General features: G+C 39.0%; 1 protein-coding gene and 1 long non-coding RNA gene across 3 annotated transcripts in view; one reads left to right on the forward strand and one right to left on the reverse strand.

Annotated features, from left to right (window-relative positions):
* LOC109562547 (uncharacterized) overlaps positions 1-2,565 on the reverse strand; it is a 43,139-nt gene extending 40,574 nt beyond the window's left edge. The window contains exon 1 of the long non-coding RNA XR_002181182.2: positions 2,426-2,565. This is a non-coding gene — a long non-coding RNA (uncharacterized lncRNA). The remainder of the gene's footprint in view (positions 1-2,425) is intronic.
* Positions 2,548-9,761, forward strand: C1H3orf38 (chromosome 1 C3orf38 homolog). Of its 2 annotated transcripts, none has more exons than XM_019965509.2 (3): positions 2,548-2,908; positions 5,905-6,143; positions 7,772-9,761. In XM_019965509.2, the coding sequence occupies exons 1-3, from the start codon at positions 2,548-2,550 to the stop codon at positions 8,345-8,347; spliced, it is 1,176 nt and encodes a 391-aa protein (XP_019821068.1). In that variant the 3' UTR covers positions 8,348-9,761. The 2 variants fall into 2 exon arrangements, with proteins under 2 accessions (XP_019821068.1, XP_019821094.1); XM_019965535.2 differs by having other exon boundaries at positions 7,775-9,761.
* The last annotated feature ends 1,754 nt before the right edge of the window (positions 9,762-11,515 follow it).

Genomic DNA, 11,515 nt, shown 5'->3' on the forward strand with positions numbered 1-11,515 from the left:
TCCTCTCCTCCATCCCTCTGACTTCTCGCCATAGAATTTCCTGGCATTATTACATTTCTGTCTCTTACTAAAATGCAAGCTCCAACAGGACTGGAAAAGGTCAGTTTTCATTCCAATCCCAAAGAAAGGCAATGCCAAAGAATGTTCAAACTACCGCACAATTGCACTCATCTCACATGCTAGTAAAGTAATGCTCAAAATTCTCCAAGCCAGGCTTCAGCAATACGTGAACCTAGAACTTGCAGATGTTCAAGCTGGTTTAGAAAACGCAGAGGAACCAGAGATCAAATTTCCAACATCCGCTGGATCATAGAAAAAGCAAGAGAGTTCCAGAAAAACATCTATTGCTACTTTACTGACTATACTAAAGGCTTTGATTGTGTGGATCACAATAAACTGTGGAAAATTCTGAAAGATGGGAATACAAGACCACCTGACCTGCCTCTTGAGAAACCTGTATGCAGGTCAGGAAGCAACAGTTAGAACTGGACATGACTGGTTCCAAATAGGAAAAGGAGTTCATCAAGGCTGTATATTGTCACCCTGCTTATTTCCCTTATATGCGGAGCACATCATGAGAAACGCTGGGCTGGAAGAAGCACAAGCTGGAATCAAGATTGCTGACAGAAATATTAACCTCAGATATGCAGATGACACCACCCTTATGGCAGAAAGTGAAGAGGAACTCAAAAGCCTCTTGATGAAAGTGAAAGAGAGTGAAAAAGTTGGCTTAAAGCTCAACATTCAGAAAACGAAGATCATGGCATCCGGTCCCATCACTTTATGGCAAATAGATGGGGAAACAGTGGCTGACTATTTTTGGGGCTCCAAAATCACTGCAGATGGTGATTGCAGCCATGAAATTAAAAGACACTTACTCCTTGGAAGGAAAGTTATGACCAACCTAGACAGCATATTAAAAAGAGACATTACTTTGCCAACAAAGGTCCATCTAGTCAAGGCTATGGTTTTTCCAGTAGTCATGTATGGGTGTGAGAGTTGGACTATCAAGAAAGCTGAGCGCCGAAGAATTGATGCTTTTGAACTGTGGTGTTGGAGAAGACTCTTGAGAGTCCCTTGGACTGCAAGGAGATCCAACCAGTCCATCCTAAAGGAGATCAGTCCTGGGTGTTCATTGGAAGGACTGATGTTGAGGCTCAAACTCCAATACTTTGGCCACCTCACGTGAAGAGCTAACTCATTGGAAAAGACCCTGATGCTGGGAAAGATTGAGAGCAGGAGGAGAAGGGGACGACAGAGAATGAAATGGCTGGATGGCATCATTCACTTGATGGACATGGGTTTGGGTGGACTGCGGGAGTCAGTGATGGACAGGGAGGCCTGGCGTGCTGCGGTTCATGGGGTCGCAAAGATTCAGACACGACTGAGCGACTGAACTGAACTGAAAAGACCTATAATTGTTCCCAGCATAAAGAACAGTGCCTGGCAAGTTAAAGTGAGCGAGTAATGCTCAGTAAATATGTTAAACACACACACACTTTGGGCATGTCTTTCATGTGGCTCCGCACCAGTATCATGAGCACTTATCTCTTTATTTGCAACACTCCCAAAGGCTTCTCGGAGAAGAGTATGTGTCATTTCTCATGGTAGGCGATCAACGCTTAATGAAAAACGAAGAATTGGTATCTGATAACTAAAATGTACCCTAAATGACATCCACTGGCAAGTCATCTGGATATGCAAGTGTGCACATTTTAGCTACTAACTGGCAATAATCTAATTAATGTTAATAAATCTAAACGGTGGCTAAAACAACGGAAGGAGACAGAAGCCAGTGACAGTGCATTTAAGCCTCTCGTAAATGTTGACACTAACATTTGTAAATTAGTAAATGATGAACTAATACATACTGGGCTCTTTCTAGGCGCTACGGTTCTTCACCCTCCTCCCCCGTTCCAACAACCCCATCAGGTAGGTATCTCTACTGTATCTATTTCAAGAAAGAAAACTGGGAGACCAAAGAGCTTGCTCAAGGTCACAGTTAATAAATGACGGAATAAAATTCTGGCAATCTGGTTTTCAGAGTCCCCAACATTAAACCATTCCCGATAATGCCTCGACTAAAGCCAAGCCGGCGAGGATCAGAAGAGAAGCAATAGCAGACCCCAGCTTGTTGGCGAGTGAAGCTGAAAGGCGGACAGGCGTGGCATAGGGTAGGTGATTTTCTTCCTAAACTTTTCCGAGTACAACGTTAAACAACGCCAGATTGTTTCAACACACAACTATGTAACTTAAGAATATAAAACTTCAGGTGTACCACCCAATTCTGAAGTAGCCACAGACAACTTTTGAGCGCTGCCGAGGGGCCAGCCCCGCGGGCGGGGAGGAGACGCCTCCATTGGTCGGCCCCGCTGCATCTCGGGAGCTCGCCTTGCGCGGGGGCCGACGCCAGCTTTCCACGCACCTGTACTGCGCAGGCCTCCCAGGCGCTCTTTTGGAGGCGTGACTCCTGAGGAATTGAGGGTTTCGTTTTATCTTGTGGAAGGCCGGCGTTCCGGTGTAAACGCGGAGCTTCCCTAAAGTGAGATGCGAGATACTTCTCTCAGTTCCCAGCAGCCCGGAACCACCGATCGGAGCACCGAGTTTCCTGAGTGCCCTCATTTACTACGACTTCCGCCCACGGGTCTGGAATACCCGAGGCTCTTTAGCGGTGAACGGCCGGAAAGGCACTTCCGGTATCTGTTGCCAAGGCGCCGGCCCGCTGGGCCTAAGGAAGCGACATTGTTGGCGGCGTCCTCTCCCCCCATTCTGGGGGTCGAGATGACGGGGCTCAGCTACACGGAGATGGAGGGCTGTCGTAACCTGCTCAGCCTATTGGACAACGATGAGATCATGGCCCTCTGCGACACCATCACCAACCGTCTGGTGCAGCCTGAGGACCGCCAAGGTAAGGGTAGACCCCACCCCCCAACCCCCAAAGGGTGGCCATCTCTCCTCTGGCCTCGCTCGGCCCACAGCTTGCCGGAGTGTGTGAGTGGAGGCCGTGGTAGGTCTCGCTCACGGCCGGTCCGCGACTGCACTTGGACGGAACCCCCGGGAATCGTGGCCAGTATAGCTGCTGTGTTGCCTCGTAGCCATCCATGGCTCATCCCCGCCTCGCCAAGCACTGGGGGAAATGGTGGGCTGAAAATGGCGCTGCTTTCCAGGTTTTAATCCTTTAAATGTTATGGGCAAATGCTGCTTGTTTCGTTTCGAAAATTCAAGGTACGTGAATAGTGATTTTTTAAAAGAAATTTCGGGAAGTCGGGTGTTCTCCTTTTTCAGTTTCGATCAGGGGAGGAGTATCAGCTGCTGCTTATTTTCTTGAGCTTGGGGAGGATATCAAAAACACTATCAGTCTGCTGCTTTATGAGCTTAAAACAACTGCTGTGATAAAAGAGCAGTAGACGGTTTGAATCTAAGTCTCTTTTTGGATCCAAATTTTTTCAGAGATGATTCTGTGTACTAGGACTACATTCAGAACCAAATAAACATTTCGATAGAGTAGATTTCATGGATTACAAATATTGTTTGGTTGTAATGTAATGAGTAGCTTGAACGTTAAGCCTTTATCATTTTGTATATTACCTGACCAGTTTTATTTTAAATTTGCTGAAATTTACTTTAAAATGGGAAAATTTCTGACTCCTATATTGCTTATGACTTAAGTATCAGAGTCTGCCTCTTAAAATTGCCTTTCTCTTTTAAGACCTTTTACGTTTTCGCCGTTTAAGATCATTCATTTGAAAGTGAACCATGAACACCAAATGAATTTCTAAGACGTTAGACTGAAAATAATTTTAGAATTAATGTAGTTCTTTGGCATTTATGTATTTTACATGGTAATCACCTTCTAACACTATTGATGAATAGATTAAAATATAATTGATGGTGGATCTAAAAGCAAACAAGAAATGAAACTACCTCATACAAAAATGTTAGGTTGATGTGAAGAATCATTTCTGGGGTGGTGGAAGGGGCGGGGAGAGCATAAGAAAAGATAGTCAACATCTTTAGAAAGAAATGAAATAAAATCCGAAAATATATGGTCTCTTTTATATGTACCAAATTTCCAAAAACTAAACATATAAACTTCAAGTATTGTTTATCTTGTGAAGTAAGTCTTTGACAACTACTGGGGAGTGTAAATTGGAACTACTACTTTGGAAAACAAGTTTGATATTATCTCCTAAAATGGAAGATTGCTTACCCGAGTGTTTCAAACTTAAATGTGCCCATGAATCTCTCAGGGATTTTGTTAAAATGCAGGTTCTGATTCAGTAGTTTTGGAGCAGGCCCAGAAATTCTACCTTTGTAACAGGTTCCAGGTGATGATCATTCTCCTTGCCCTTCTGGGCTGGGAGACATTAGTGTACTGGGTAGTTTCATTTCTTGTTTGCTTTTAGATCCACCATCAATTACATTCAGCATTTTAATCTATTACAGTTCTAGTCAAATTCACCAATAGTGTGGGAATGTTCAAAGCAATAGTGTTTGTATTTGGATACACATAATAAGTCTATAAAACAAAAGTAAATGCCTTGTGGCATAGTCTGTAATTACCTTGGGTAGAGTACTGGAAATCAGTTGACTACAGCTGTGTTTATCCACATAGCTTAATCTCAGAAACAATAAAATTAAAATTACAGTAATATAGTGATGGATTAGGTTTATAGACCATTCAAAGAAATACCAAACTATATTCTGTAGGGATACATGGTTGCGTTGTACTACTATAAAGAAAATTGAGGGAATTCCCTGGTGGTCCAGTGGTTAGGACTCTGTGCTTCCACAGCTGGAGGTCTGGATTCAATTCCTGGAATTCCTGGTCGAAGGACAAAGATCCCACAAGCCCCGAGGGGCAGCCAAAAAGAACGAAAATCGAGGAAATGATAAATAGCAGTTAGGAGAGTATCTACGTGTAAGGTAAAGAGAGAGAGGGAATAGCATTATGTAGGGAAAGGTAAAGTGAGGACCTCAAAGATACTAATTATTCCTATGTCTTAAGCTGTGTCGTGTGTATATAGGAGTTCATTTTATTGCCATTCTGTATACTTCATACGGGCTCCCCTGATAACTCAGTTGATAAAGAATCCACCTGCAGTGCAGGAGACCCGGTTCAGTTTCTGGGTTGGGAAGATCCCCTGGAGAAGGGATAAGCTACCCACTCCAGTATTCTTGGACTTCCCTTGTGGCTCAACTGGTAAAGAGTCCGCCTGCAATGCCGGAGACCTGGGTTCCGTCCCTGGGTCAGGAAGATCCCATGGAGAAGGGAAGGGCTACCCACTCCAGTATTCTGACCTGGAGAATTCCATGGACTGTATAATCCCATGGGTCACAAAGAGTCGGACACGACTGAGTGACTTTCACTACTTTCATACCTCACACATATAAAAATAATGTTTAGTCTGTTTAACAGATATTCTCTAAAAAAAAAGAGACGGTCTTGGCTCTGCCACTTCTTACAGGTATGATGATTGATGCCTTATGTATCCCTGACTTTCATTATTTGTAGAGTAAGGAGATTGAACTGAAAAGAATTGTAATTTTGTCTGTTTTTAGAGATTGTAAATGAATGTAGGTCTATTGACCTTATTAGAAAGAATTTTTTTTTCTCTTCAGTTTTTTTCTTAAAATACAACTATTCCTTAAAATGCTTAAATTCACAATATCTTACGAGAAGTAAAACGAAGGAGGAATTTTAGGTAGGGAAATTTATAGAGAAATTTTTTTTAAAACCCAAAACCTGACAACCAGGTTTTTAAAAATGATAACCATCTCATACAAAAGCAATAATGCCATGAGAAGAGTTTATAAAATATCATTTGATAGTGTTTCTGCTAACCCTGGACAAATTTACAAGTGACTCATGATTTTCTGCTAATCTTTACAATTTTCTTTTAGATGCCATTCGTGCAATATTAGTCTACAGTCAAAGTGTAGAAGAACTTTTGAGGCGAAGAAAAGTCCACCGAGAAATCATATTTAAGTACTTGGCAACACAGGGTGTTATTATACCTCCAGCTACTGAAAAACACAATCTTATTCAGCATGCAAAGGATTACTGGAAAAAGCAGTTACAACCAAAATTGAAGGAAACACCAGAGCCAGTTAAGACAGAGGACATTAGACTCTCTGAACAGGTAAAACAGATTTCATAGTAATATCCTAAACCATAGTTTTGTGTAAGAATCTTTAGCTAATCATAGATCTGGGGTGACATGGTTAATTAATGTTTATTTTTTATAATTTTAGCTTTCTGTCTTTTGCATCCTAAAGAAAGAGCAGTAAAGCACCAAAGACAAAGTATTTAAAAAAAATTGTCTTTATTGAAGGATAATTGCTTTACAGAATTTTGTTGTTTTCTGTCAAACTTGAACATGAATCAGCCATAGATATACATATATCCCCTACCTTTTGAACCTTTTTTTTTTTTTTTATATTTAGTAATGTATATGTGGTATTTTGTTGATTTGTGAGGGAAAAATGTTTTGCAGCCCTTTATCAAATGGAGACTTGATTTTTAAAGACAGTAGATAGACTGCATGCATGCATGCTAAGTCACTTCAGTCGTGATCCTATGACTAGCCCACCAGGCTCCTCTGTCCAAAGAATCCTCCAGACAAGAATACTGGAGTGGGTTGCCATGCCCCTTTCCAAGATAGACTGCAGGGTCAATTTAATTTTAATTTAGCTTCTGGTTCTCTAATTTTTTTTTCTCCTTCTTTAAAAGAATGCTGTTGTAAGCCCTTTCTTATTTTGAAGACTTTCTTTGGCATTAAATTGCATAAATGAAAGAAATTTTTGTTATTTATAAAAAAAAGTCCATTTTAGTAACTTCCTCCAACTGACATTGGCTGTTTGTATTTCTTTGTATTTCTACTGTGCATTTTAAATACTGTGTGAATATTTAAATACCTATTGACCCTTTAGATAACTTGAAGTTTTTAAACTACACACTTACGTTAAATTAAGTGAGAGATGTTTGCCTTCACAGTAGGAAAGGATCTTCTAGGGCTTCCTTAATGTACTGAAAAGAGTGTTAACTTTGAAATCATATAGATGTGACTTCAAATTAGGGGGCCTTGTTTTCTTTATAAAACAGGCATAACAATAAATCCGTGTCATAAGACTTGTGAAGATAGAAGGAAATAGCACTTAAGTGCCAAGCAGTGCCCAGTACATTTAGTAGGAGCATGTGCCCAGTAAATATAAGATCTTAAACATCTGGGTGAAGTACTCTGCTCTGGAATACATGGTGACTAGAATGGTAGTCTATCAGGTGTATTTTTACAGTATTTCCTTTGGAAAACATACTTCCTGTGTATGAAATTAATCCCAATCATAGAAAATAATGTATTTCAATCAAATTTAGAGGTGTCTTTTAAAGACTGGTTTTATTATAAACTTTGCTGCATATGAAATATACCACAGTAGGTGTATTCATTTAAAGCAGTTTGAAAGTTTTGACAGGTAACATACCTGTGATTCACTGCCACAATCAAGAGAAAATGCTTATGTAAATCATTATTATTGACTTAATTTATGCTGATATTTTAAGAGACTTGGTTGAATCTTAATTTCTTAGAAGTGTCAGAAGTTTAAACTGAGAGTTTCTTAAATGGCCTCCCTGTTTTGAGAAAGAATGTACTATCATTGAGTTCATAGGTGGTTCATTTCCTTTCTGCTACAACTAGTACATGAAAACTTGACTCTGAAATAGCCTAGATAGAAAATAAGTATGAGAATTAACCTTGGTTTTATTAATCAGCAGGAGAAAGAAGAAAAAAACGCCGAAAAGGTTGATTTTCGTCGATTAGGTGAAGAATTCTGTCAGTGGTTCTTTGAACTTCTGAATTCTCAGAATCCTCTTCTGGGACCACCTCAAGATGAATGGGGGCCACAGCACTTCTGGCACGATGTCAAGCTTAGGTTTTATTACAACACATCTGAACAAAATGTGATAGACTACCATGGAGCAGAAATTGTGAGCCTTCGTCTGCTGTCACTAGTGAAAGAGGAGTATCTTTTTCTCAGTCCCAACCTAGATTCCCATGGACTAAAATATGCTGCTTCTCCCCATGGTCTTGTTATGGTTGGAGTTGCTGGGACTGTCCACCGAGGAAACACTTGTTTGGGCATTTTTGAACAAATTTTTGGACTCATCCGCTGCCCTTTCGTGGAGAATACTTGGAAAATCAAATTTATCAACCTGAGAATTATAGGAGAGAGTTCCCTTGCTCCTGGAAGATTAATGAAACCGGCTATTACATTTGAACCAAGTGACCTAGAAGCCTTTTATAATGTAAACACTTTATGTGGTCCCGTGAAGTACAACTCCATGTAAGGCAGGCACTGGACAGTGGGATTGGAGACCAAGATTCATCTAGTGGAAGTTAGGCACTGTTGACCAAAAGAGAACTAATTTTACCTAGCCCTTGAAGCACTGAGTACACTGTCAGTCTGAAAAAATCTTCTATACAGAAATTCATCCAAATACTACATCAGCAATGTCTAAGTGATTTCATGTTGGGGGGTTGACAAATTTTAGTTGAAATGTCTTTCTTGACTACAAGCTAACATAGTATGTGAACACTTGCCTCTTTTCTACTTGAGTTGCAGCAAATATTCTGAAAATTTCACAGAATTCGTCAAATAAATCCCACTTCAGATGTTGTAACTAACAATGTGCCTTCGAAACCAGTTAATATTGTCACTTAGTGGGTATTCTGCTGCTATCTGTACTTTTCATGTGGGGAAAAAATTAATAGTGTTCAAGGCTTTCCCTTTAAGTTTTTCAGTTACTTTTGTCTAAATCTAAGTAATTTTACAAATGCATCTTATGACAGTATTGCTTTAAAAAGAAGTACATATATTAGAGATGTTTAAAGTCAGGGGTTATTTTAGAAATTTGAATGACATTCTCATAGTAAAAGTACAGAAATTTAGCTGGTGGAGAAAAATTTAATTTGCTTTTTAAAATATTTAACGAACGTTTTTCAGAGTTATCTATTGTCCAAGCTAAATATCTTATAATATGCAACGTTTTGTGAAGTATTTTGGGTAATAAGTGCTGTTCTTAAAACAGAATTTTTTCTTTAAGCTTTCAGCTAACAGTTTTATAGAGCATTTATTATACTGTTGAAATTTTTTAAAAGGTATATCCAGTTTCTAATTTAAATGAATTTTTTCTCTTGAATGATCTTAGGTGACCAATACCCCACATTAAACATATAGTGAAATATATTCCCACATCATAAAATTATTAGGATTTTTTCACTTCTAATTTGTTTTACTGGATTTGAGTTACAAGATTAGATTGCCAGATTACACAGTTGCTTTCAAGTTAAAATTCCTTATCACCCAGCAGCTGCTTGCTGAATCTGAATTTATTTAATAATTTTAATTTGCAGAAATGTCATTTGGAAAAAAATTCAGCTGGGAAATGTTGTGATGAGGTACTTGTACATATTAATTTTTTAACTTTAACTCAGCTCATGATCATCTAGGGTGACTTACAAAATTTTGGAAACAGGAGGAAAAGAATGATCTTTGTAATTTTTTTTTTAGCGCCATGCCTCTTAGGAAGAGTACAAATTCATACATCCCCAAATAAGAACTTAATAAAGGAGGGAAATCCCTTTAGTCTGCTGTAAGAATAGTGCTTTGTTTAGGTTTTTTTTTTTTGTACTTTAAGTTTGAAGTATCATTTTAACATGTAATTGATAGATATCCTTAGTAAAGGATAAAATTTAAAATTATTCACGTATTCTTTGTTCTATTGCTGTCAAATACTGTAGAAATAATACCAAAGGAAGATGCTCAGGATGGGCAGAAATTACCTGTAGGTATGTTCAGTATTGAATTTTTGAATGTGTAATGTTCAAGTTAGGTTGCAATCTGCATGTCCCTTCAGTCACCCTTTAAAAATGTGAAATCTTTCTGATACACTAAATGAGAATTCCCCTGGAGAAGGAAATGGTAACTCCAGTATTCTTGCCTGGAACATCCCATGGACAAACAGGGCTACTGTTCATGGAGTCACACAGAATTGGACACAACTGAGTGACTAAGCATAATTAGAGCTATATTTTATTTCCTTTGAATCCCCACAGCTGGCTACACAGTGGGACCTAATGTCCAAGTGAATGGGTGAATGAATGAGTAAAAGACATTTAACCTACTGTATAAAAGACTTTTTTTGCATCTAGATTTTGTCTTTGGTTCTAGTCATTAGTGGTGGTCTTGGGGTTATATAATCTGTTGGAATTTAATATGTGGATGCACAAACTTTTAGGCCCCAAATTAGGATAAAATTTTAACTTCCCATTAAAATTTACTGACATAAAGGTCAGAGTAGGATATACTGGAGGGCCCTAAGATGGCTTGGAGAAGAAAATGGCAACCCACTCCAGTATTCTTGCCTGGAGAATTCCATGAGCAGAGGAGCCTATCTAGCTACAGTCCATGGGGTCGCAAGAGTTGGACATGACTTAGTGACTAAACCACCACCACCAGCAAGATGCCTAGAAACAGTTTTGGGGAAGTGTGTATTTCTGTTCAGAGAAAGATCTAGAGGAATTGAAATTTGTTCATGACACTTAAAGCTTGGCCAGGCCTTTGAGAACATCTAAAAGTGCACTTAATTCATAGTCATTCAGTGGTCAAACCAGGGGATACCTGGTCTGTTTACTGGAGGCTGATTTGCTGTAGCTGACAGTGACACATCAATATCCTTTTTTGTTAAAATGAAAACGTATTTGTTGTATTTGGATGTTTTACTAGTATCTAAAATACCAAAAAACATATTTCATGTGTCTTACTAAAATATCAAGTAATAGAAAAAACCCTCTCTAGTTTTATTAAATCAACTTGAAAATGGTAAACACAGGAAAACATTCTTGGGCTATCAGAAAGGCAACATTTTCATGCCAAAGGAAGACTAGTTAGTTAAGCCCAGTTAGTGTAGTAGCACTCCAGAAAAGGACTGAAAGAATAATGGTATAACTAAATAAAAAAGATAATCAGAAACATTGGATTTTAGCAAAAAGCTCTTATGGCTTAAAAAGTCATAAAAATGAGTGAAAACCGTTTCTCAGCATCTATTTTAGATGCCCCCCCCTTTTTTGTTTTCTAATTTTATTTTATTTTTAAACTACATAATTGTATTAGTTTTGCCAAATATCAAAATGAATCCGCCACAGGTATACATGTGTTCCCCATCCCGAACCCTCCTCCCTCCTCCCTCCCCATACCATCCCTCTGGGCCGTCCCAGTGCACCAGCCCCAAGCATCCAGCATTGTGCATCGAACCTGGACTGGCAACTCGTTTCCTACATGATATTTTACATGTTTCATTGCCATTCTCCCAAATCTTCCCACCCTCTCCCTCTCCCACAGAACCCATAAGACTGTTCTATACATCAGTGTCTCTTTTGCTGTCTCGTACACCGGGTTATTGTTACCATCTTTCTAAATACCATATATATGCGTTAGTATACTGTATTTATGTTTT

The sequence above is a fragment of the Bos indicus genome, chromosome 1 (assembly GCF_029378745.1).
Source record: "Bos indicus isolate NIAB-ARS_2022 breed Sahiwal x Tharparkar chromosome 1, NIAB-ARS_B.indTharparkar_mat_pri_1.0, whole genome shotgun sequence".
Classification (NCBI taxonomy): Eukaryota; Metazoa; Chordata; class Mammalia; order Artiodactyla; family Bovidae; genus Bos; species Bos indicus.

What these genes read in the sequence shown, in the direction of transcription:
- C1H3orf38 (XM_019965509.2), top strand. Translation starts at nt 2,548, where the DNA reads ATGCGAGATACTTCTCTCAGTTCCCAGCAGCCCGGAACCACCGATCGG. An exon ending in GCAGCCTGAGGACCGCCAAG is followed by an intron (nt 2,909 to 5,904) that starts GTAAGGGTAGAC and finishes ATTTTCTTTTAG; the next exon opens with ATGCCATTCGTGCAATATTA. An exon ending in ACATTAGACTCTCTGAACAG is followed by an intron (nt 6,144 to 7,771) that starts GTAAAACAGATT and finishes TTTATTAATCAG; the next exon opens with CAGGAGAAAGAAGAAAAAAA.